This window comes from Uranotaenia lowii, chromosome 1 (genome assembly GCF_029784155.1).
Source record: "Uranotaenia lowii strain MFRU-FL chromosome 1, ASM2978415v1, whole genome shotgun sequence".
NCBI lineage: Eukaryota > Metazoa > Arthropoda > Insecta > Diptera > Culicidae > Uranotaenia > Uranotaenia lowii.
This window is the reverse complement of record NC_073691.1, coordinates 6363224-6390978: the sequence shown is the minus strand read 5'-3', so window position 1 is coordinate 6390978 and position 27755 is coordinate 6363224. Positions and strand designations below refer to the sequence as shown.

General features: G+C 32.3%; 1 protein-coding gene across 2 annotated transcripts in view; it reads left to right on the top strand.

Moving 5' to 3' along the window:
- The window catches only part of LOC129740177 (zinc finger protein 2), a 55780-nt gene that overhangs the window by 14438 nt on the left and 13587 nt on the right, over window positions 1-27755 (top strand). For both annotated transcript variants that reach the window (XM_055731790.1, XM_055731789.1), the window contains exons 2-4: window positions 4604-5126; window positions 14729-17879; window positions 17950-18141. In XM_055731790.1, the coding sequence (XP_055587765.1) occupies window positions 4932-5126; window positions 14729-17879; window positions 17950-18141 (3538 nt within the window). In that variant the 5' untranslated portion in view covers window positions 4604-4931. The remainder of the gene's footprint in view (window positions 1-4603; window positions 5127-14728; window positions 17880-17949; window positions 18142-27755) is intronic.

Below are 27755 nucleotides of genomic sequence, written 5' to 3'. Positions count from 1 at the left end.
GCTAATTTTAGCTCACTATTGAGTCTTCTAGGACTTTTTAGACAATTTACAACGTGAACTTTGATCGAATAGTTAATTTCCAGCTGTTTTTGGGTCTCCAACTGGTACTTTTCTGGATTTCTCTCGATCCTGCCCAAAAACTTTTGTCAATGAACTTTAGTATTGGACGCTTACTCAAAAACCACTTGACAGATTTTCACCTAATTATGTGCACGTACGCATTTCATTACAAGGTAGCTTCACTGAAAATTTCATCAATGCAAATGTGCATTGTGGCATTTTTTTCGAATACACTCCTTATAACCGTTTTTCTGAACTTGGCACGATTTTTATAGAATATTGTTCCTAGAATCTTTCCATTATTAAATAAGCTAGTATTCTAGCTGCTTTACGAGAAGCCAGAGTTTTTTTTTTCATACTGTCCATGTATTGAAATGTGCTCTAGGATATTATCGACTTTTTTCAGCGACTTGTTTAAGCTTGCTTGCACAGAGAATAGCCGTACAAGCTAGTCCACGAAACTTGTGTAAAAATCTCAACACCCTTTTTGAACTTATTTTTGTTTTTTTTTGCTGGGCCAAAAGATGTTTCCATAACCAAAGAGAACTGTCAAAACAAAGCTGAAAAAAAATAACTAAGCTTCAGTCAGTTTTCAATAGGTCGTATGAGCTGCTTGGCATGCTTCAAAAAAATCGTTGTTGAAATTTTGTTATACGTTCATCATGTTTCATAATTAAAAAAACTTAGCTTTTTACTTATTAGCTTTTTCTTTCAATTTTTTTAAAATATAAAGTTTTTAAGAGTGCTAAAGTGATATGTAAAAGTAATCCGTTTTGAGATGTATAGAGTCAGTACTGCTGAGTGAGACTGATCGTCAAGAGTATTCCTATATTCGACAGAGGAGATGCGTTTTCTAACTTCAATTACTATTAAAGAAGTGCGAAATCTTATACCAAAGCTATTAGTGTTAGTTATTTAAACTGTCGTTCTAGTGCAAAAATAAAGAAAGTGAAATTTTGCCCAGTTAAAAGTAACTTTGATTGCATTTATCTAGCATTAAATTAAAGCCGTCCATTTTACTGAGTCATTGGATTGATTATTTGTAACTTACGCCTTTTAGAAAACTGGGAACTTTGAAGTTAATTTGTAACTTTTGACCTTCGCAATAGATGACACTGTTTGAAGTCAATTTTTAACTTATTTTTTGGTGATAGCGTTTGAAATTTTACACACTTTTTTGAAGATTTTTTGTTCGAGCTTGTACGTCTGTTCTCTGTGGTAAAAAGTTTAAAAAAAAAGTTCTACCCTAGTACGTTTAAACGGCTTTAAACAATGTAAAAAAAAGAAAATAAATTGAAATCGAGTAAACTGTAAATTTGAAGAGGTCTCACCCAATTTCAGCGATTCAACTTTGATTGTCCGCTGCTTCTTAGAGACTCCTTAATTCAAAATCCCTCGTCATTCAGTAAATGCGGGGAGGTTATTCCGGAATCAAGTTTGTCGAGGATTGACAATCCAAGGCGTTGCCGATTCTTCTGTTTCCCTCATCGGTCCTGATATTGTTACTTGCGGTTTAGACGCTACCGGTCTTTGATGAAACTTGAATTAATGGATTCTTCTTGATATTTACAATCAATCCGAGTCGAATATTAATTTCCCTCATTCCAGTTTCTTGCTGATTGATGTTTTCCTTCTGAATTTCACGTAAATAGACTCTTTCTATTCCCGATTATTTATGAAAATTTCTGTTTGAAAAATGTAAAAATCGACGCGCCTAAAATTTTCACTCCTTTCTCTTGTCAAGGCTAACTTAGATCTCTTGTAATATGTTTATTATCTCATGAGGAGAAAGTTTTTTTTAACCCAAAACAGTGACAATTTTCTTACAAATTCTTCGTTATTTTTTCAATACAATTTAAATCAAAAACTGTGTCATTCCATTTTACCTACTAATATTAAAAATCAGAAGAAAAGAAATTGAAACATTTTGATAAAAAAGAAGACATTTTTAACCTCGATTAACATAAGGTTCGATAAAATTTCCAATACAACGACTCATCTTGATATATGTTCAAAATGTTCCTATATTTACTACCAACAGTGTGGTTTTTTTTTTTTTATTGTACGAAACAATATTTTAGTTAAGTCTCAAAACGAAAAAATGGTATTTCATACACAGGAAATTTCCGGTCTTCGTCAGGGGTTGTTCAGCAGAAAATTACATTTGAAGAACCTATAAATTGGTATAAATTAGCACAGAAATGGAATAATGGCAGGCTTCTAAAATCTGAAAAATTAAACGTACAATTTTTTTAAATTTTTCCATATCAACATTAAAATTAAGATTAACTCGTGAAAACTATGGATGTTTATAAGTTCTGCAAACAATTAGGCATGCACTTTTTGGACTTCAACACCCAAGAATGGCTTCGAAACGACGGAAATTTTTTTAAAAAATCTTCTTGCAACCTTAGATCTATTAAACTTCACACACAAACGAAATAAAAACCGAAATTGCTATGGAAATTTAAGATCATAGCCATTCGAAAGACACGTGAAAAACAGTATTTGGATCATTTAATAAAGCAAATGCGAACCTAAATTTTGGATTCTGAGTCTGAATCTGGTTCTAGTTATATTTTTCAAATCCGAGTTCTCAACCTGAATTCTCGAAGAAAATCTTCTGCAAAAGACCTGTATCTGTATTGGAAAAAATAATTCCATTTAATGAAACCCATTTCCTTGATTGCTTCAGCTCGTCTCGTCTTTCCGCAAAGTTCAGAAAATTAAAAATAATGTTCATGAATAATTTACTCCTGCCTCCATCTTCGTTCCTTTTCCGAGGAACTTGATTCATTTTCAGAGTAATCAATTCCAGCACCAGGCCGCGAAACAACGCCGAGCCGTTCGCTTTTATCGAAAATAATCAAGAAAATTCCTTCCCTCCTCGGTCGTCGGTGTTTGCGAAAATTGCGGAGGAAAAATCAAGAAAATTAGACGCGCTCTTCCGCTGCTGCTGAATTTTTGAAACCAAAGCGCAATAAAAACCATAATTAATGCCACTACCCTATGTGTATATAGGACGAAACGGGGAAAAAACATTTCAGGGAAAACCGTAACGAAACTGGAAATGGGTGGAAGTTGTTGGCTGGGGGGGAAATCACATAAGAAGAGGGTGCATTTTTTCCAGCAGGACTAAGCACTAAGAATGGGATGAAATAAAAAAAAAAGGAACTCATCCTCACATCTTACGGTTCGAATTTTTTTTTCCCTACTTTTTTCTTCCCACCAACTTTTGAAATACAAACACTTGAAAAACTTAATCCTATTCAACTCGAACGAGCGAGCATCATCGTTAGTGCTGTTGCTGGGAAGAATTTCCCATTTTGTCTTATCCCTGCAAAATTTGCACATTTGCAAATCGGGTGTTTAAAATTCAGCAGAGAATAAGAAAAATGAGGGACGAATTTTGGATTTCAAACTAATTAAATCAGTGTTAAAAATAAAACTCTTAAGTTGAATCTGTAAATTTCTAAAATTAAGTTCAGAATTCAGATTGACAGTTCAGGTTAGGAATTCAAAATTTAGATTTCAGAAAAAAAAAACTTGCGACAAACTTGATTCAAAAAACGATTAATTTTAGTTCGAATTTAGACTATAGAATAAAGGAGTGTGGGCTACGATACGAAAAGTCTGGATAAGATAAGAAATAAATTGCATAAAGACTAGACATTAGACAATCTACTGGACCACGTGTGCGTGTGAGAGAAAAAAGTCGATTCGCGGTCTTTTATGAATTTCTCAAACCCTGGAGTCTGAAATGCTTCGTTTTGGTCCAAAACTTGTCCGTGATTTTTCACAGAATTTTTTGGTAACGTTTACATGAGCAAATTTTAACTTTTATGTCTGTATGGGAAAAACTTTATATTCGGAAAAATCATCTTCATTTGTATATATTCAGTAGAGCCGAGCTTGCTAATGGCTCTTGTGCCAATTTATAAATCCTTTAAAGGAAATTTTCCCCTGAACAACTTTATCGAAGACCAGAAGACAAGAAGAGAAACAACCTAAACCCGAATGATTTTACATCAATTTAGAGAAAATGTTTAAATGTAATCATTGAAGAGTGGGAAAATTCGAACCCAAAATCCCGTACAAAATGGAAGTTGCATGTTTGAGGATCTGAAATTATACTTATCTCACGTCATTCACAATTTTGCTCAGTTGTCTTCCAACACTTAAAATTACTTGGTCCTCGTGACTTTATATAAATAACCCTACAAAGTAGGGCTTACATTTTTTTATCGATGACAATCAAATTATCTACTCCAATTACCGACAAAACAAGCGAATTCTTTCATGATGACCTATCCGCGAAATCGAGAAAAATGGCTGCTCATCGATTTCGTAGGATCTCCACCCTGGAAACACTCCGAAGGTCATCCGATCCCGAGCGATCGAAATCAAAAGGTAGTAACAGGCTTTGGCTGGTGCAAAGGTGATTTCTTCCGGAAGCTTTCGGAACCACCATCCTAATGGCCAGTTTTGCGCTCTTTGTTTTTTTTCTCTCTCTCTCTCTCTCCCGATTTCGTTCCCATTTCAGATATCCCGATCAAGGAAACAAACACACCTAGTTATAATGAAATTACGAGAAAAAATACATTTTAAGATTTAAACTTTAGAAAAAGTTTTACAAAATCATAAACCTCGCATTATTTATAAATTAATTTTAACTATAATTAAATTTTAAAACAAAATTATTATATATTATATTAATTAAACTAAATTGTAAACTAACACGTAACTCGCAAAAAAACTACACACACACAAACACCTAAAACACACAAATTACACAAACACAAAACTTTCGGGATAACTGAAACTGAAACAATTTGAACAAAATCAAAAAAATCGAACTAAACAAAAACACCATGGCATCGCGCAAAAATTCGAAATTCTCCACACGAGTCCAGTTCTATCTGAAGCACCGGGAGTCGCGGATACTGAGGCTATGCAACGACACCATCGGCCCGGTACCGAACGATTCGCTCAGCAGAGCCATCTCCAGACTGCTGTCGAAACAACCGGTGGACAACAAGCGCCTGATCCAGCTGCTGGCAGAAAAGGTAGGTTTCTGTGTATCTGTGTGGGAAATAGGGGTTTCTCAAAAGTAAAGATTTATATTTATCTATATATGTATCAGAAATTGAGGTCAAAATCGCTGCATCATCGATTAAAGAAATTAAACAATTTTATTTGAGAAAGGAAAACAGGCATGGTAGAACTTCAAACAGTAATTTAACGATAATCATTTTCAATAAGGAAATTTTGAAGCATCACCACTAGGAAAGGTTTTAAAAAATCGCTGTTGGCTTCCTTACTTTCACTGCCCACCAAGGTTGCCGAAATCACGGAAAATTTACTATCACTGAATTTTAAGCAAAATTTCGTCACAGAATCTGTGTCACAGATTTTCTAAATTATGTACGAACAGATTTCCAAAATTATAATTTTTTTGTCATTTCCAACATTTTATTTCTGACTATAATTCATGAAATATAATTTAATTGATTTTTTTTTTCAATTAAAGCTGAAAGAAAATTCCAATTTGTTGATGTTTGACATGATTTCCCTATGAACTAATAGAAAAACCGTCCCAAAAAACCGTCACAAAATTTTAGGTTCAAATCACAGAATTCGAGAAAACACAGATTTTTTTTCAGCAACCTTGCTGCCCACATGGGGTTTGAGGCGGCAAAAAGTCAATACTTATGTTATGAATACGCTTAGTACATCTTTGTACCTGAAAAAAATCACATTTTCGTTGGTGTTGGAAAGAATTACAGAAACATGAGATATCAAAGTACGAAAGAACATCAGCCGTAAATATCATGAGATTTTCTAAAAAGATACAACGGCTCACCGGCAGGACTTGAACCTGCAATCTCCGCTTCAGTACAATGGCACGTTAGCCAATTTTACCACGGTGAACGTGACGAAATCGGCCAACACGAGCAATCGAGCTCCGCCGATAAACTGCTGGGCCATCTATCGAAACACCTTGTATATCCCGCATGTGATCTTTCCCACGATTGATCTCTCTTGTTTCTCTATCCCCACCCAAGACAAAAAGTCAAAAACTGAACTTCATCGGATCGCTTTTTTTATTTTTACTAGTTCAGTTTCGAGATAAATTTTACCTTTTTTTTTCATTCACCTAGCAAAAAGGTAAATTATACCTTTTTTATTTCAATTCACCTAGCAAAAAGGTAAATTTTTCGCATTCACCTAGAAAAATAGTAAATAATACTTTTTTCCCATTCACTGTCTAGAAGGTAAATGCTAGTTGGTTTAATCGGTTATTTTTCAATAAAAATAAAATCAAAATTCATTCAAAAATTGATATTTATTTCAGATAAATAGGAACTTTTACCATATCATTATTTTTAAATGTACCACCGTGTTAATTTATTTTTTTTTTTTTTTTTTGAAGAAAGTCCTTTCTTTGCCAGGCTCGTGGCAATTCGGCTTTCGCGTTCTTTTGAGCGAGTATGGCCGCTGAATCCTCCTTCAGGTCCGGTCCGGCTTTTCCGGAATGATATCTGGAGGATGACGTGGAATAAACTTCGAAGCTCTGTGGGCCGATCCGAAACAAAAGCAAAGCATTATGACGAAAACCAGCACAACTAAATGATATCTAAGATAACACTTACCATTCTGTTCTGATTTTCTCATAGTGGGCACGAAGCAAAACTTCCTTCCAGTACGACAAAACAGCTTGACCTAAATAAACAGGTTCGGCAAATATTTACTTTTTTTTTGATGAATTACTGTACCGTTTTGTTTAGCTCAATCCAGGTCAACTTCACCTCGCTAAGAGGTAAGTTTAACCTTATTTGGATTTACCTTCTTTTCTAGGTGAATTATACTTTTTTATTGAACTCCGTTTAGGTGAACTTCACCTCACTACGAGGTAAGATTTACCTTTTTTAGATTCGCCTTTTTTCTCGGTGAATTGTACCTTTTTTTCAACCTCGATTCAGGTAAATTTTACCTCGTTGTGAGGTGAGGTTCACCTCGAAGAGGTAGAAGTTACCTTTTTGGCTTTCACGAGCGTTCACCTTGCTATTTCGGTAAATTTTACCGTATTTTCCGTGAACCGTTCAAAATTATTACACACTACATTTATCTATGATAAAAATGGGCAAATAAACATTTTTTTCAAAAGTTATAACTTACAAACTTTAAAGCCTTGTCAAAAGAAGCCCCGCATTGCCCCATACTTTTTTCACTTTCAAGGTCTAGTTTTGAGTCCTAAAAATACAATGGACAAATTTCCAGGCACCTTAAAGCATCATTTTTAGAGTTATAGTAAAATAAAGCTGAAAATATCATGCAAATGGTTAAATTTTACCCATTAATGAGTATAAAATCAACAAAGTTGTTGCTGGTTGTCAAAAAAAATCTTAGCTCATGATTATTCAAACATTTCACACATTTTTCTCTTGGGTTTCATGAAATATTGTGATGATAATTATCGTTATATTATCAATCTGTGAGATAAACGACAATAAAAAAAAAAGAGTAGGATCGAAAATCACACCCAACTTCCTTCTTTATAAGCTGTTTACTTTTTAATTTTTGGATGAATTTAATATTATTTAAATTCGTTATTTTCGTACAAAATTTTCTTTTTGCCACCTCATTGTTGCACCACTGTTCACATTGACAGGACACGAAAATTGGATCACTTTCTGGCCAATTTTTATGTCAAATTTTGCAGGTTACGGTAGGTGGTGAACCTACCATTTTTTCGATACAAATGCCCAGTAGGAAAAATATACCTGTTTAGCCCGATTCTGTCGTAGGAATTGCCTATTTTTTAAAGTTGGGTGGCACTTTCTAACTAATGTAGCATCTCTTCAAATCGATCGATGTGCACTCTGGAATCGATATTGCGTACCATTGAAAAATTATCCAACAAACGAAATCGAGTGTCCAGTCAGTATGGTCAGTGGTTGCACCGTCAGGCGATGGTGGAAAAAAATATGAACAAGATTTTAGAGAAATTTGTGCAATTTTTTATGTATGGCATTAAAATTTTTTGAAATATTTCACTTATTCATTTCGAAACAAAAGGAATAGTTCGAGAAAAGTAGATGTTTTCCAATGCTTAACCCTAGTTCGCTCTTTAGTGTCAAAATGACACAATTGGAAGTTTGGCAGTTTGTAACTTTATTCGGGTGCATCTAAATGAAAAAAAAAAATCTTCTGCAACCCTATATGAATTCTTGGTATCTTTAATTTGGCATCATTACGTTTAATATGGACGCACCCAGAAATCCCAGACAAACAACTTCCTGATGCAACTCGTAATGCAACTCAAATATGTTATTCAGACAATATTCAACAACCGGGGGGATGGCAATCTGGTTTTACTTTCGAGCAAGAATCTTTTTCTTTTTTTTGTTTCTATCCATCAAGAGAGAGGCTTATGGTGTTTTCCACAACAAGGATGACAGAGTTGAAAAAGTCAAAATTTCAACCAATGAGGAACCAGAATGGTTGTTGTGTTAGCGTGCAATCACTCATTATTCTCAAGGATTCGACATTTAGTGTGGTTCCTTGACAGCCAAACGTCAGGTTTGTTAAGGGCCCACAAAATCATGGACCGTAATTTTGATGGTTGTAAACTTCAACGACAAAGAATATGGATGCCATCCCCTTAGATACAACACTCCAGTTCTCCGTTGTTCAAAGTCTAAGTCTAAAATAGGAAATCCCGATTTAATACACTTTACAGTGGATTGGAGGCTTTCTTAGAGTGTAAATTATCTTTGGAAACATATGACACAATAATGGATTCCTTATTTCTGAATTATATATGATTAATCTATAAAAAAGATTGTAGCGTTATAATTAAGTAGTTGTGATTATTAAATTTTGAGCGTGTAGTAATTGTATTTATTTGAGCCAAAATTAACTGTTAAGAATTAAGAGTGTAAAATGTCAAACGTACACGTGCAACAGAACAAAAACAACAATCCAAACCAAAACAACATCAAACAAGAAGAAAAATTCGACGGCCGATCTCGTGATAGTTTCTATTAAATTTCCGATTGAAATTGTCGCTCGCCGTTACTGCGCACTCTGGAACAGGAGGATCTATCGTATCGGTTGATGCAAAGGTGAGATAGCACAGCGGCCTAATTTGGATCAGACTAAAATGTTAATTCCTTCCACTCTCAGACAAAGGAGACTCGTTCGCGACACAATTCGATCGCGGTCGCAAGAAAGGCCAGAACGAGCGAGGACAAAAAGTGCTGTTCCTGGGAAGCGAATTAGAAAGCGAAAGAAAACATCGCACGCAAGGGTGAGTGATTTAAGTTAAAGTTTTCCCCAACAAATTGCGTCAAAATCGTATTGACCTTTTAGTACTGGAACATAACCATAATCTGGTCAGCATCCCACTGATGGTGGAAGTTATGGTTGGACAACGACCCCTAGCGGGTGAGTAACATTTTGTTGAACAGCAAAATCGGAAGTGCTAAGCCATGATTGTAAATCGACAGGTCGTTGTTGCAGAGCCGAGTGTCATTGTTCGGGAGCTCAACGCACTATTAGTGCTCTTTTGGCCAAGCCGGAAGCAGACAGCGGAAGTGCTCCGGGCAGTGGTGCGTGCCCGTGGAGCAGTGCAACCAGGCAGGGTTGCCAGAAATTCTGTGATATTCAGCTGTGATATTCCTGTGCCGAATCAACTGTGATATGGATGTTGTTCGTCTTGTTTGTCAATTTGTACACTAATGTAGGAAATACGGGCCCGTAAGTAGGATAAAATAATGTAAGCTAGCCTAGGTTTTGAATATGTCCTATTAGTGAAATTTTTGTGTAAGTAAATTGTGATAATGCTACAAGTTTTGGGTTTTGAGTGTTTGTGTTTTGGGATTTAGTTAGCCGTGCAGCACACACTGAAAATCAGTGGTGCTTAACCTGTTTCAAGATTATGATTAAAGAAAATCGGAAGCAAAAATTATTAAACTCAATATAAAAAATAGATGGCCAGTACGTTTTTTGGAGGATAAGCAAACTGATATTCAAGGGGTTCATTTACTATCAAATATTTCAAACTGTTTAAGTTTGAGAGCCACATTTCTCGAAGCTCACTAGCCTCCTTAACTCTCATGATAGATAATGTGAGATCGATACTCGGCTGTTTGATGAAATTTTGTGAAATTTTCGATCGCTTCCGTAATTACTTTAGCGATTGCTGGCTACTGCTGCTGAGCAAATAACTACCTTTTTTGGAGCCAACGTGAGCAAGAAATGTTCTATGAAATAGAACAGTTGCAAACAATTTTGTTTTGTTTTTTTTGTTTTTAAGATATGACCTACAGGAAAAAATCCAATTTTTTGAAACTAAACCTAGAATAGGAGAAAGGGTGGTAAGAACATTTCAATGGAACATACAAATCCACGGACATCTTCGTAACTCGTCGAGCTGAGTCGATTGGTATATATGTATAAAGTGAGGTGGACCCTTAATTAATGATATCCCCGTTCGCTATGCCTTTCTGTAAGAAAGCCAAAAAACATGCATTGAAAAAAAAACTTTACATTAGCTACACTGCAAAAAATCCACATATTGGAGATATGTGTTAGCCTTATAGATTTTTGCAATGTGACTCCCATTTGAAAATAACGTGTCCCCACATAAAGAATACAAAATTATAACTTCTATATGCGTCGCATAAAAGTTATAAATTCCCACACATAAATATTAATGACCTGCATTGTACTCAAATACCTGCCTACATCCAGGCGTTTAATTGCATGCCGACTCGAAGGCGTTTTATTTCGTTCGAGTTAGTTTTTCGGAGGGAAGTAAGAAAATGTGAGGTTTTGGCTATCGAAACATTTATTGTTAATAAAACATGCTCAGCCTAATACTTACATGAATTGTGTTCGTATTCCTCTGGAACGTTGATTCCTGGTCAACCCGTTTGTACAACATATCGACGGTTTTGATCGTCACCGGACTCCTGATTCTGCAAAACTAAAAACCATTTTGAAGGATGCTAAAAAAAATCATCAGAATGATCAGTTTACCTTCAATGTTATTCAGCCGACATCCTTGCCTCCTATTGCAGTAGTCAAGGGCCATCTTCCTGTGGGGGAGAACAAAAAATATCAATGATCGATGCTTAATTTGAATACAAAAATAACTTACCAAATTAAAGTGGTTTAGCTGTCACAACGGCACATCCAATTTTTTCTTCGGGTGACCATTTTAAAACATGGAAATTTTCAAATATGAAAATCATAGAATGTATGTGTCAATATCATATAAACTTCATATTTCGAACATTAAATTTATGTGTGGCATATGATGTTTATATGAAGTATATGAAATCTACGCGTAGAGCAATTTTGAAGACGTATGTGTTAGGAAACATACATCCTAAGTGTGGATTTTTTGCAGTGTACGGAATGTTTAAAAAAAATTACTTAGTGTCTTAGAAAGCTGAAGTTCGAAGCTATACGCTGTGAAAAAAGGATATACTTTTATGAAATTTTGTATAATTATGACCACAAAAATGCAAAAAAGTGGTGTAAAAATCGTACTTTTCAATCAATGAATCGTAAAAAATTGTTTAGGTCAAACCAGATAAATTTTGAAAAGAGGATTGGAATGTTGACGTAATTTGGCACATTTTCGCATCTTTAGATTGTCGAAATACTAAACACAGAATTTTTGACGAATTTTCGCAAGATTTCCACAATGAACTTCACCAGTAAGATAATTTCATATCGATTGTAATTTATAAGAGCGAATTCACTGGTGTTGGGGGAAAGTGGTAGAAATTTTACCATGCAAAAATGTTTTCAAGACCTTTAGGCATTGTATTTTTTTTACAGCACTGTTTCTATTCTAGAAATATTGCTAGTTTTGCATCACAGCATGCGAAACTAAAACACGTGTTGTTAAAAACTTGAAGGCCACAGATCTTGAAAAAATTCATCAACATTTATAGACAGATTTTAATCGTATTTAGGGCTTCCAAAAATCCTTTATGGTTAGTTTTATAAAACTTGCATTAAAAATTTCGTCGTTTCAGTTTGATTTTAATTGTTGAATTTGCCAAATAAAGTGAATGAATCCGGGCAAAATCCGGGCATTGATCGGGGCCATCGATTTTGTACAAGGGCCACATGAATGCAGCTTGGGACTAGCAACTCATTCTCAATGCACAAAACTCATGCTCTCCCTTTAAAAAATTATCATTAATGGCGCCGGCCACGTCCTAGTAGTCAAAGAGGGATGAAGGAAGGATTTTCAGTAAGATACTTTTTAGGATCCACCATAAATCTGAAAATTCCAGTTTTCTTTAAAAGCTTGTTTTGACAAACTCTGAAACAATGATAAGTCAGTATCACCAGCTATAGACACCGTTAGTACGTCTGCGAATCTATATTCAAGCATCTCAGGAAGGGTTGCTTTAGTAAGGGAGAGGTTTGGATCAGGAGCAAGTTTTGGAAAATGGTGCGATCTTTAGTTCATCTACACCTCTTATGCTCCTAGACATTTCCTGAGGAAACTCCTCATAATATCTACGAGGTGTTATAATTAGAAAATTTAAAAAGAAATTATAAAATCTCAAATAATAAGAAAAGCAATCATTCGAACTTCCTACAAGCTAGCTGTTTCCTTCACTATAATCTCTAACACATCACTGATTCCGTAAAAAGAAATAACACACAAATACTCAAAAAACATGGAATGAAGGTCCAAAAAGTTATAGATGATGCAAACTGAAAACAAGTTGAATGTTGGGAAAGGTTTGCCGAAATTCTTTTGAAAAATTTTGCGGCTCGTTGCCAATCTTTGCTTCATATTTTTGTAGTATAATGCTTTTTGGAACGTAAGTATTTGAGCTCGGACGAACTTTTATACTACCCATTATTTTAGTTTTTATACAAAGACAAATAGAAAAAACGCTTTCTCTTGAAGTGAGTCAATTATTTAAAAAAAAATCTAGGATTTTTTTGAAATTTTCTACCTAATATTTTGAACCTAGTTATTCGAATATTATTTTTACCAGTTGACCTTATACTATATCTGAAAATACCTGCGATGATGAAATTATGCAATGCAATTACAAAAGGTTTTACAAATCACTTGGAATCATCTAGTAAAACTATCATTTCCATGCAGATGATTTTTTAAGATTTGGAGAAAACTGATAATGGGAGTATGCAGTGTGTTGACTCTTTCCAATATTTCCTTTCATTTTAACTATGAATCACGAAGGCTTTATAAAATAAACCCCATTAAAACGATGAGAATCCAATTAATGACATTGTTACACATTGATATTTCAGTGACTTTGTGTCGCTCTTCTAAATTGAATTTCAAAACGAGATCTCTAAAAATATCGAAACAGAGATATATTTAATTTAATACATTAAATGTTCTACCGATGTAAAAAATCCAAAAAAAATTACAGAAATGTTGGAAATATATGATAAATTGTTTGAAATTCTCCAAAAACATTCAAAACGGGAGAGCCCCTCAAAATCAATTTGAAATATGCAACAATTCGAAAAATTTCCAAATGAGTTTCTTAAAATGTCAACAAAAATCAACAAATTCGAAATTTTTAACAAGTTAGCCAATCATATTCTAATGAATTCTTTCCTTGGAAAAAAGTGGTGTATGAGTAGGTACACAAAATCGAACAGGTTTTTGATGAAAAATATCTACGATATTCACTCTAAATTAGAATATGTTATGTAAGTAAATAAAGCCCAGAAGGTAAATATTTTTCTGAACTTCAGAAAGGAAAATTTCAGATATTTTTCCTAAATGGAGCTTCAAAATTTTCTAATATATTAATAAAAACTGTTCAGAGTCAAAAATTATCCTTATGTTGTGATTTTATATTTAAAACTAAGGTTAATTGTTTGAGAAAAATTAGGTAATTTATGAATAATCTACCTGCCTTTGATGCTTGTCATTCTAAGAAGTTCTCAAGTAACCAAATAGTATCATTAAAATTTTACATTTGACCACATACCCGATAGAAATTTAAACATTTACCCTCTTAGAACTAGTTTCCCACTTTATATGAACTTAAAAAGTTGAAATAGGCAATTCAGCTACATTTGTTCGTTTCATGTTTTTTGACATAATTTTCGATCTGCTTTTGGCTGAAAGCTTTACTGAAATTCTGAACAGTTGTTAGTTTCGTTTTCTTTGTAGCAGTTTTCCATGTTTCAGATACAAATTGTCCACCAATTTGCATCGAACTGCTCCTGTCCCAAACACTGGTACAGTCCTTTCAGGTGGAATGTTAATCTTTACTTGAAGTCTTTCACTAGACACAAATACTTTATTTTTTAAGTTATTTGCTTGACCATTGATAATAAATGATTTTTTAAGGTTTTATAAGTAACACTTTGTGATTTGGCTTTCTTGTCGATGAATACAAAAATGTCATGTTTCTTTCATTGTATTTTAGACAAAGTATTAGATAAGTTTTGATTATCTTTACCGATTCATTGATCAATCGGCAGAAATTTTGGCTATTTTAAGTCGTTTGAACTAGTTTTCCACAAAAAAGAGCCATTTGAAGTGGTTTGCGATATTTGATTGAAGCTACTTGTAGGGGGGTCAATATAACGAAATAACGATGGCAGCACCAACATTAATTCTACTCCACCTTCCCAGAAACGCTTGTCCACCAAATCGACTACCTCGCACAGCACCCTGAAGACGCCCCCGCATCAGATGACAGTAGCAGGACAGCCTACGACGACGACTGCAGCAGTGACGGCGGCCATGTTGCCCGGACACTTCACAGCATCGATGGCAGCCACCGCAACGACACCGGTGACGGCCATGAATGCCACCAGTCCGGCAGCAATCGCCATCGCCAACAACAGCAGCAGTGCTGCCAGCAACATCACATCCAACACCAGCAGCAGTAGTAGTTCCCTGCCCGACTACCAGAAGGACGTGGAACGGTTTCGTGGAAGAATCATCTGCCAGGACAACACGTGCATCATCGATCCGATGGCCTCTCCTAAGAACGACAACAATTCGAATCCTCGCACTCATTCCTTCCGAATTGTCTCGTTCAGCAAGGAGGGCTCCGGCAAAGAGTCAGCATCAGACACGGGTTGCTCGTCACCACCCCTTGGCGGAAACGATGAGCGAGATTCGGTGGCGGAAGATCACGGCCCCCAGAATCTTAGCAGCAGCTCATCGCCATCCGCATCGACACAAGGCGGTGGTGGCAGCCATAAGGCCATTCTGATGTGCTTCAGCTGCAAGCTCAGTTTTGGCATGTGCCGATCGTTCGTTGCTCATGCCAAAATGGAGCACAACATCACGATGAACGACTACGAACGGATGCTCTTGGAAAAGAACTATAGCAGCGCCATCATCCAGAACAACATGGAGAAGCAAATCTACTTTTTGGTTCCTTTCGAAGAGAAATCTTCAGCCAACAACACACTTAGCGTTAAGTCATCGTTAGAGGGAGAAGAACGGTTTAAGAGCGGAAGTGGGAGTAGTAACGGGGGAAGTCAACAGCCCTCGCCACAGCAACATTTACACCAACAGCAGATGCCAACACCGCAACAACTTCAGCAGCAGCAACAACAGCAAGCTGTTCAAGCATCTGTGCTAACGCCGGAGAAAAGCCCCGGTTCCATCAGCTTCGACGGAGGTTTCCCGAAAATCACCCCTAGCAGTATGCTGTTCGACATGGACAACAAACTGCAGGCGAGTTGGAAGCTTGCCGCCGAGAAGTACAACAACGCCATGAACGAAAACGTAGCAATAGCAGCGGCTGCTGCAGCAGCTGCAGCACAAGAGGAGAAGAATGCTGCCAACAACAAACTGCTTACAGAGTTTCTGACACAACAGAAAATGTTATCGGCCGCAGAAAATCTGTACAGCAAGCAGAACAAGTTCCTGGAGTTGATGAACACGAATCCACTGGCTGCGGCAGCCGCTAAAGCTACAACAACCGGTGGAGGGGGTGCAGATGGAGCTAGCGATTTTCACCTGGCCAAGAAATACAATGCAATGGATCTATACAAACAGCTGATGGCGGCCAACAGCTTTCGACCGGAAGCTCTGGACCTCAAGGAGGAAATGAAAGCAGAACAGCAGCAACAACAACCGCAGCACCAGATAAGCGTTAAGAAACTTGAGACTGAACCAACGGCGGCGTTCCGTAACAATGCCTTCGGACCAAATATTTCCACCAGGAACTCCTGCAAGACGCTAAAGTGTCCCCAGTGCAACTGGCACTACAAGTACCAGGAAACGCTGGAGATCCACATGCGGGAGAAACACCCGGACGGAGAAACAGCGTGCAGCTATTGCCTGGCAGGTCAACAACATCCTAGACTTGCGAGGGGCGAATCCTACACCTGCGGCTACAAACCCTACCGTTGCGACGTTTGTAACTATTCCACCACGACCAAGGGCAACCTGTCTATTCACATGCAAAGCGACAAGCATCTGAATAACATGCAAGATCTAAACGGAATGATGAACAAAGGTAATCAGAACTTTTTAAACCTTGCAACCCTTCAGGCCAACGAGAAGGTTAACACACCTCGCAACCAATACATGCAAGCAACTTCGCCGCTAGCCCTTACCACCAAACTCGCTCCACAACCCAAGGAATCACCCAACAGCTACGAGGCAAATCGGGGAGGAGCCAAGGCGTTCTTCAAGTGTGACATCTGCAACTACGACACCAACATAGCCAGAAACCTCAGAATTCACATGACAAGCGAGAAACATATCAGCAACTTGAATTCTCTGCAATCTAGCTACAGTCAACTGAAGAACCTCCAGTCAATGTCCTCGCCGGAAAACCTCGACTACCTGAGCGCACTCAATCTGAACGCCCTCAAGGATGATTCCCCGATGGGTCGCGTTGACGATTTCACCCAAAACTCCCTCAAATCCCTCTCCATCCCATCGTCCCCGTTTGCCCCCATAGACCCAACGACAGGTGGGACCGCCAACAGTACACCGACTCCCGAATCGCTCTTCCTCAACAACCCCTCGCCATTCTCGGCTGGAAGCGAAACTGAGCGCAGTCTTAGCGGTGACTTCCAACAACACCTGGACGAGGACAAAAACCCACTCCACTTTGAACCCCCCATTAGAATCACTCTGGACCCATCCGCCTACTACACCTGTCTCATCTGTTCGGACTTCGACACCAACAACCTGGAAGAGCTGAAGAAACACGTGATCAAGGATCGCCTCACCTCAAACATTGCAATGGATACGATAGTGATTGCGGCCGCCAGCTGCGAATGTCTGCTCTGTGGATTCCGATCCCAGACCATGGACAAACACGACCTCGAACGCCACCTTAAAACCGAGGCCCACCTGAAGCGACTTGATCTGATGATTCATCTACTCGAAGGCCGGGACAAAGCCGTCGGCAAGCTAAAACAGTTCTGCGGTCCGGAACTGTTCAAGAAGCTCTCACTCATCTTCCCACTGCCGGAGGAAGCGAAATTTCCGTACGAAGAAATGCCAAGCATTAGTGAAATTTCGCGTTCTCCCCTGTCGCTGTTGCTGGAACCGAAAACGGAACTGATCGAACGGGACCATCACGGCGGCACCAATGGCCTAGATGGCAACGAGGGCACCCAACCGCATCCGGACAACGTGCAGATCAAGTGCAACTGTTGCAACTACTTCACCACCTCGCTGGAGAAAATCGGCATCCACAGCCTGTCGGAGAAGCACATCTTCCGGCGGATCTGTTTCGACTATTTGCTGCTTATCTCGAGCGAGAAAAATTCCGGCGGCTCACTGTCGCCGCTCAATTTGCAACATGGTGAGTCTCTTTTCCTTTGAATAAATTAACAGAAAATTAAACCAACTTTTTCCTAAATAAACAAAAACAGATGGCCGACCTGGTAGTGCCGGGCAGATCCTCCCAAGGGCAGGTCTGGTTCCGCTGATGTTGACCTGTGTGCCGTGTGCGTACAAGACCGACCACATCTACCATATGATTCACCACCTGAAGAAATCTTGCCGGGCAGAGCAGAACATCAACCTGCTGGGGCTGCGCAACATTTTCAAGTTGACTGCGAAGGGTAAGTTTAAATTTTGATTGTTGAAATTTAATCAAATATATCATTTATTGTAAGAAGAAATGGTGGGAATAAAACAGACACAGAAAATGATGATGATCACATGAGAAGACATAAATCCATTCTTTCTCAAGTACTCTACCAAAATTGATCATATACATATGCCAGGGGGGTTTTCCTGGCGTAGAAAAAAAAAAGAAAAAAAGGCGCAATAAGTGGACACGGCTAATAATATGTATCGCATTTTTTTTTTTTCAACATTACCTTTCATCTGTTCTATGTATTTCCAAATGTTCCAATAACGATAAAAGATTCATTTCAACGCATAACACGTTGTTTTTAACTTTCTTCTGTTTTGCCAAACACGTTATTTTTTTGTTTTTAACTTGAGTCCTATGATCGAACTCGTGGATTTGGAGTAGGTATCTAAATATTTTCAGTAAAATATTCTCATCCTTGCCTTTTTATCGGCTCGATCTTCTTCGACAGCTTAAATTTGTTGGCCCACCTCTGCTGGACTATCACTACTTTCCATCGAGGATCTCGTAACTGTTTGCCCTCAAGGATCATCTCACCTTCACTTAAACTCAAAGATCATCCCACGGAAACGGGTTTTCATCACGTCTCTCGTTTGTTTTCATCTGCCGTCAGCGAACCTCCCTTCTGGAGCTTTGACCACGATCACCTTTCTCAAATAGAGCCTTGACACGGGGTTACGTTGCCAAGATGTTCGTTTGCCAGAGTAGAGGTAGAACCTTAGTGATTTGGAACTCTCGCTCTTGTCACGTCCCTGCGATCTTCTTATCTACATACTTCCATGGGTGGACCTCAGTCTCTGATCCCATCTGGAGACTTCTCTTTATAATTTTGTCGGATGGGATTAATATCCGACGCAGCTATGACCTCTCCACTTTATGAATCAAGAGGCCTGACCTCCCCTAGGATGCCCAAGGTCCAACTTCTCCTCATAATGATACGAGTTTAGGTCTCATGTTCGCCTCTCACAGCACACGCCCGGGTCTTTTCGATAGGATTCGGATAATTCCCGACGAAAACGTCACCCAGTAGCAACTGAAATGAGTCAGCCGGTGTCTGGTACCACCCTAATACGCGTGTATACCTCGTCAGTGAAATAATCCTTTTCGTACAGTCTTTACTGCGGAGAAGGTCTTGCGACCCCACAACTTCTATCGTATGCGACGACGCTTCTCAAATACTTCCCGAGGATGAAGTATGGTCATCATTGACCGCGTGCCAATTGTTGGGGTCCTGTCCTCGCTCATCCTCTGTACGGCGTTTCCGGCACCGTGTTTTCTCTCTCCCGAGGCGTTCTGGAATAGAGGATGGTTCCACCCTTTTTAATGTGAGCTGTCTGTCCTACGGCTGTTGCTTATTTATAGGTGGAGACAAACAAAAACTTTAATATTACTTTAATATTAGTTGTTTATGAACGATTGTGACGCAACGCGACGCCATTACGGAATCAAGTGTTAAGCGTCCAAATGTAACCATGGAAACTTTTTAGAAGGAATGTTTGGGACGCAAATAAAGCTGTTTATTATTTAGTACTCTAAGCGTCGCCGTGTTGCGTCAGGAAAAAAACTTTAAATAAAAAGGGTGCTTTGATTGTGATTTTTAAAATTAAGTTTGACATTTTTTATGTCGTTGGTGAATGGCGACTTCAACGTCAAGACGCTCAGAACCTTTGTGCAAGGGTAGTCTAGTCCCCAGAGCCCTTGCACAAGTGTGAGAATCAGTTTTTTTAAATGTTTTGGTTGAAACGTTTCGCAGGTCGAACTGTAAATAGATTTTTTTATTCTCTTGAACGATCTAATTCGACCATTTATGTAATCAGATGACAGAAATTTCAACCGGATAACGAAGCTCTCCAGTGGCACCGAGTTCAGAATTGATGGTTTCTTCGCAAGACTCGATCAGGTGCTTGGCGTTTTACCGTTGATAATTGTCACTCACAATATTTCCGAGAGCCGGATGATTTTGTGTAGTGAGCCATGAGGAGACTTTTTCAACTTACTAAAATCTTAAATTGTCAAATATAGGATCAAGAAGGAGTGTCTAAGACTTAAAAACTGAAAATTCAGAATTGAGTATTGAGAATTAAGAATTTAGGATTTAAAATTGAATAATGAGAATTGAGAATAACTATGGGAAACTGAAATGTGAAAATTGACAATTAAAAATTGAGAATTGGAAATTGCGAATAGAGAGGAAGATTGAAAATAGACAATTCTGAACTGTGGATTGAGCATTGAGAATTAAGAATTTGAAATTGAGAATTGAAAACTGAAAATTCAGGACTGAGAAATGAAAATTAAGATCCAAGGATTATGCATTTAGAATGGATTGAGAATAGAGAATTGAAAATTGAGAATTGAGAATTGAGAATTGAGAATTGAGAATTGAGGATTGAGAATTGAGAATTGAGAATTGAGAATTGAGAATTGAGAATTGAGAATTGAGAATTGAGAATTGAGAATTGAGAATTGAGAATTGAGAATTGAGAATTGAGAATTGAGAATTGAGAATTGAGAATTGAGAATTGAGAATTGAGAATTGAGAATTGAGAATTGAGAATTGAGAATTGAGAATTGAGAATTGAGAATTGAGGATTGAGAATTGCGAATTGAGAATTGCGAAAAGAGTATGCAGGATCGAGAATTGAGAATTCGGAATTGTGGATTGAAAACTGTGAATTAAGAATTTTAAATTGGGAAATTCGGATAGAGAATTGGGAATTTAGAATTGAGGATTGAGAATTGTGAATTGAAAGCTGTGAATTGAAAATTGAGAAAAAGATTGTGAAATGAAGGATTTAGAATTGAGAATTGAGAATTCAGAATTAGGAATTAAGAATTTAAAACTGAGGATTGACAATTGTGAATTGAATGTTGAAAATTGAAAATAGAAAAATGATTGTGAATTGAGAATGGAGGATTTTGAATTGAGAGTTAAGAATTTAGAATTGAGAATTGAGAATTGAGAATTGAGAATTGAGAATTGAGAATTGAGAATTGAGAATTGAGAATTGAGAATTGAGAATTGAGAATTGAGAATTGAGAATTGAGAATTGAGAATTGAGAATTGAGAATTGAGAATTGAGAATTGAGAATTGAGAATTGAGAATTGAGAATTGAGAATTGAAAATTGAGAATTGAGAATTGAGAATTGAGAATTGAGAATTGAGAATTGAGAATTGAGAATTGAGAATTGAGAATTGAGAATTGAGAATTGAGAATTGAGAATTGAGAATTGAGAATTGAGAATTGAGAATTGAGAATTGATAATTGAATTTTGAGAATTGAGAATTGAGAATTAAAAATTAAGGACTGAGAATTGAAAATTGAGAGTTCAGAATTGAGGATTGAAAATTGAGAACTGAGAATTGAGGATTGAGGATTGAGAATTGAAAATTGAAAATTGAAAATTGAAAATTGAAAATTGAAAATTGAAAATTGAAAATTGAAAATTGAAAATTGAAAATTGAAAATTGAAAATTGAAAATTGAAAATTGAAAATTGAAAATTGAAAATTGAAAATTGAAAATTGAAAATTGAAAATTGAAAATTGAAAATTGAAAATTGAAAATTGAAAATTGAAAATTGAAAATTGAAAATTGAAAATTGAAAATTGAAAATTGAAAATTGAAAATTGAAAATTGAAAATTGAAAATTGAAAATTGAAAATTGAAAATTGAAAATTGAAAATTGAAAATTGAAAATTGAAAATTGAAAATTGAAAATTGAAAATTGAAAATTGAAAATTGAAAATTGAAAATTGAAAATTGAAAATTGAAAATTGAAAATTGAAAATTGAAAATTGAAAATTGAAAATTGAAAATTGAAAATTGAAAATTGAAAATTGAAAATTGAAAATTGAAAATTGAAAATTGAAAATTGAAAATTGAAAATTGAAAATTGAAAATTGAAAATTGAAAATTGAAAATTGAAAATTGAAAATTGAAAATTGAAAATTGAAAATTGAAAATTGAAAATTGAAAATTGAAAATTGAAAATTGAAAATTGAAAATTGAAAATTGAAAATTGAAAATTGAAAATTGAAAATTGAAAATTGAAAATTGAAAATTGAAAATTGAAAATTGAAAATTGAAAATTGAAAATTGAAAATTGAAAATTGAAAATTGAAAATTGAAAATTGAAAATTGAAAATTGAAAATTGAAAATTGAAAATTGAAAATTGAAAATTGAAAATTGAAAATTGAAAATTGAAAATTGAAAATTGAAAATTGAAAATTGAAAATTGAAAATTGAAAATTGAAAATTGAAAATTGAAAATTGAAAATTGAAAATTGAAAATTGAAAATTGAAAATTGAAAATTGAAAATTGAAAATTGAAAATTGAAAATTGAAAATTGAAAATTGAAAATTGAAAATTGAAAATTGAAAATTGAAAATTGAAAATTGAAAATTGAAAATTGAAAATTGAAAATTGAAAATTGAAAATTGAAAATTGAAAATTGAAAATTGAAAATTGAAAATTGAAAATTGAAAATTGAAAATTGAAAATTGAAAATTGAAAATTGAAAATTGAAAATTGAAAATTGAAAATTGAAAATTGAAAATTGAAAATTGAAAATTGAAAATTGAAAATTGAAAATTGAAAATTGAAAATTGAAAATTGAAAATTGAAAATTGAAAATTGAAAATTGAAAATTGAAAATTGAAAATTGAAAATTGAAAATTGAAAATTGAAAATTGAAAATTGAAAATTGAAAATTGAAAATTGAAAATTGAAAATTGAAAATTGAAAATTGAAAATTGAAAATTGAAAATTGAAAATTGAAAATTGAAAATTGAAAATTGAAAATTGAAAATTGAAAATTGAAAATTGAAAATTGAAAATTGAAAATTGAAAATTGAAAATTGAAAATTGAAAATTGAAAATTGAAAATTGAAAATTGAAAATTGAAAATTGAAAATTGAAAATTGAAAATTGAAAATTGAAAATTGAAAATTGAAAATTGAAAATTGAAAATTGAAAATTGAAAATTGAAAATTGAAAATTGAAAATTGAAAATTGAAAATTGAAAATTGAAAATTGAAAATTGAAAATTGAAAATTGAAAATTGAAAATTGAAAATTGAAAATTGAAAATTGAAAATTGAAAATTGAAAATTGAAAATTGAAAATTGAAAATTGAAAATTGAAAATTGAAAATTGAAAATTGAAAATTGAAAATTGAAAATTGAAAATTGAAAATTGAAAATTGAAAATTGAAAATTGAAAATTGAAAATTGAAAATTGAAAATTGAAAATTGAAAATTGAAAATTGAAAATTGAAAATTGAAAATTGAAAATTGAAAATTGAAAATTGAAAATTGAAAATTGAAAATTGAAAATTGAAAATTGAAAATTGAAAATTGAAAATTGAAAATTGAAAATTGAAAATTGAAAATTGAAAATTGAAAATTGAAAATTGAAAATTGAAAATTGAAAATTGAAAATTGAAAATTGAAAATTGAAAATTGAAAATTGAAAATTGAAAATTGAAAATTGAAAATTGAAAATTGAAAATTGAAAATTGAAAATTGAAAATTGAAAATTGAAAATTGAAAATTGAAAATTGAAAATTGAAAATTGAAAATTGAAAATTGAAAATTGAAAATTGAAAATTGAAAATTGAAAATTGAAAATTGAAAATTGAAAATTGAAAATTGAAAATTGAAAATTGAAAATTGAAAATTGAAAATTGAAAATTGAAAATTGAAAATTGAAAATTGAAAATTGAAAATTGAAAATTGAAAATTGAAAATTGAAAATTGAAAATTGAAAATTGAAAATTGAAAATTGAAAATTGAAAATTGAAAATTGAAAATTGAAAATTGAAAATTGAAAATTGAAAATTGAAAATTGAAAATTGAAAATTGAAAATTGAAAATTGAAAATTGAAAATTGAAAATTGAAAATTGAAAATTGAAAATTGAAAATTGAAAATTGAAAATTGAAAATTGAAAATTGAAAATTGAAAATTGAAAATTGAAAATTGAAAATTGAAAATTGAAAATTGAAAATTGAAAATTGAAAATTGAAAATTGAAAATTGAAAATTGAAAATTGAAAATTGAAAATTGAAAATTGAAAATTGAAAATTGAAAATTGAAAATTGAAAATTGAAAATTGAAAATTGAAAATTGAAAATTGAAAATTGAAAATTGAAAATTGAAAATTGAAAATTGAAAATTGAAAATTGAAAATTGAAAATTGAAAATTGAAAATTGAAAATTGAAAATTGAAAATTGAAAATTGAAAATTGAAAATTGAAAATTGAAAATTGAAAATTGAAAATTGAAAATTGAAAATTGAAAATTGAAAATTGAAAATTGAAAATTGAAAATTGAAAATTGAAAATTGAAAATTGAAAATTGAAAATTGAAAATTGAAAATTGAAAATTGAAAATTGAAAATTGAAAATTGAAAATTGAAAATTGAAAATTGAAAATTGAAAATTGAAAATTGAAAATTGAAAATTGAAAATTGAAAATTGAAAATTGAAAATTGAAAATTGAAAATTGAAAATTGAAAATTGAAAATTGAAAATTGAAAATTGAAAATTGAAAATTGAAAATTGAAAATTGAAAATTGAAAATTGAAAATTGAAAATTGAAAATTGAAAATTGAAAATTGAAAATTGAAAATTGAAAATTGAAAATTGAAAATTGAAAATTGAAATTGAAAATTGAAAATTGAAAATTGAAAATTGAAAATTGAAAATTGAAAATTGAAAATTGAAAATTGAAAATTGAAAATTGAAAATTGAAAATTGAAAATTGAAAATTGAAAATTGAAAATTGAAAATTGAAAATTGAAAATTGAAAATTGAAAATTGAAAATTGAAAATTGAAAATTGAAAATTGAAAATTGAAAATTGAAAATTGAAAATTGAAAATTGAAAATGAAAGATCTGAAAATTGAAAATTGAAAATTGAAAATGAAATTGAAAATTGAAAATTGAAAATTGAAAATTGAAAATTGAAAATTGAAAATTGAAAATTGAAATTGAAAATTGAAAATTGAAAATTGAAAATTGAAAATGAAAATTGAAAATTGAAATTGAAATTGAAAATTGAAAATTGAAAATTGAAAATTGAAAATTGAAAATTGAAAATTGAAAATTGAAAATTGAAAATTGAAAATTGAAATTGAAATTGAAAATTGAAAATTGAAAATTGAAAATTGAAAATTGAAAATTGAAAATTGAAAATTGAAAATTGAAAATTGAAAATTGAAAATTGAAATTGAAAGAAATTGAAAATTGAAAATTGAAAATTGAAAATTGAAAATTGAAAATTGAAATTGAAAATTGAAAATTGAAAATTGAAAATGAAAATTGAAAATTGAAAATTGAAAATTGAAAATTGAAAATTGAAAATTGAAAATTGAAAATTGAAAATTGAAAATTGAAAATTGAAAATTGAAAATTGAAAATTGAAAATTGAAAATTGAAAAATTGAAAATTGAAAATTGAAAATTGAAAATTGAAAATTGAAAATTGAAAATTGAAAATTGAAAATTGAAAATTGAAAATTGAAAATTGAAAATTGAAAATTGAAAATTGAAAATTGAAAATTGAAAATTGAAAATTGAAAATTGAAAATTGAAATGAAATTGAAAATTGAAAATTGAAAATTGAAAATTGAAAATTGAAAATTGAAATTGAAAATTGAAAATTGAAAATTGAAATTGAAAATTGAAAATTGAAAATTGAAAATTGAAAATTGAAAATTGAAAATTGAAAATTGAAATTGAAAATTGAAAATTGAAAATTGAAATTGAAAATTGAAAATTGAAATTGAAAATTGAAAATTGAAAATTGAAATTGAAAATTGAAAATTGAAAATTGAAAATTGAAAATGAAAATTGAAAATTGAATTGAAATTGAAAATTGAAAATTGAAAATTGAAAATTGAAAATTGAAAATTGAAAATGAAAATTGAAAATTGAAAATTGAAAATTGAAAATTGAAAATTGAAAATTGAAAATTGAAAATTGAAATAAATTGAAAATTGAAATTGAAAATTGAAAATTGAAAATTGAAAATTGAAAATTGAAAATTGAAAATTGAAAATTGAAAATTGAAAATTGAAAATTGAAAATTGAAATTGAAAATTGAAAAATTGAAAATTGAAAATTGAAAATTGAAAATTGAAAATTGAAAATTGAAAATTGAAAATTGAAATTGAAAATTGAAAATTGAAAATTGAAAATTGAAAATTGAAAATTGAAAATTGAAAATTGAAAATTGAAATTGAAATTGAAAATTGAAAAATTGAAAATTGAAAATTGAAAATTGAAAATTGAAAATTGAAAATTGAAAATTGAAAATTGAAAATTGAAAAATTGAAATAATTGAAAATTGAAAATTGAAAATTGAAAATTGAAATTGAAAATTGAAAATTGAAAATTGAAAATTGAAAATTGAAAATTGAAATGAAAATTGAAAATTGAAAATTGAAAATTGAAAATTGAAAATTGAACATTGAAAATTGAAAATTGAAATTGAAAATTGAAAATTGAAAATTGAAAATTGAAAATTGAAAATTGAAAATTGAAAATTGAAAATTGAAAATTGAAAATTGAAAATTGAAAATTGAAAATTGAAAATTGAAAATTGAAAATTGAAAATTGAAAATTGAAAATTGAAAATTGAAAATTGAAAATTGAAAATTGAAAATTGAAAATTGAAAATTGAAAATTGAAAATTGAAAATTGAAAATTGAAAATTGAAAATTGAAAATTGAAAATTGAAAATTGAAAATTGAAAATTGAAAATTGAAAATTGAAAATTGAAAATTGAAAATTGAAAATTGAAAATTGAAAATTGAAAATTGAAAATTGAAAATTGAAAATTGAAAATTGAAAATTGAAAATTGAAAATTGAAAATTGAAAATTGAAAATTGAAAATTGAAAATTGAAAATTGAAAATTGAAAATTGAAAATTGAAAATTGAAAATTGAAAATTGAAAATTGAAAATTGAAAATTGAAAATTGAAAATTGAAAATTGAAAATTGAAAATTGAAAATTGAAAATTGAAAATTGAAAATTGAAAATTGAAAATTGAAAATTGAAAATTGAAAATTGAAAATTGAAAATTGAAAATTGAAAATTGAAAATTGAAAATTGAAAATTGAAAATTGAAAATTGAAAATTGAAAATTGAAAATTGAAAATTGAAAATTGAAAATTGAAAATTGAAAATTGAAAATTGAAAATTGAAAATTGAAAATTGAAAATTGAAAATTGAAAATTGAAAATTGAAAATTGAAAATTGAAAATTGAAAATTGAAAATTGAAAATTGAAAATTGAAAATTGAAAATTGAAAATTGAAAATTGAAAATTGAAAATTGAAAATTGAAAATTGAAAATTGAAAATTGAAAATTGAAAATTGAAAATTGAAAATTGAAAATTGAAAATTGAAAATTGAAAATTGAAAATTGAAAATTGAAAATTGAAAATTGAAAATTGAAAATTGAAAATTGAAAATTGAAAATTGAAAATTGAAAATTGAAAATTGAAAATTGAAAATTGAAAATTGAAAATTGAAAATTGAAAATTGAAAATTGAAAATTGAAAATTGAAA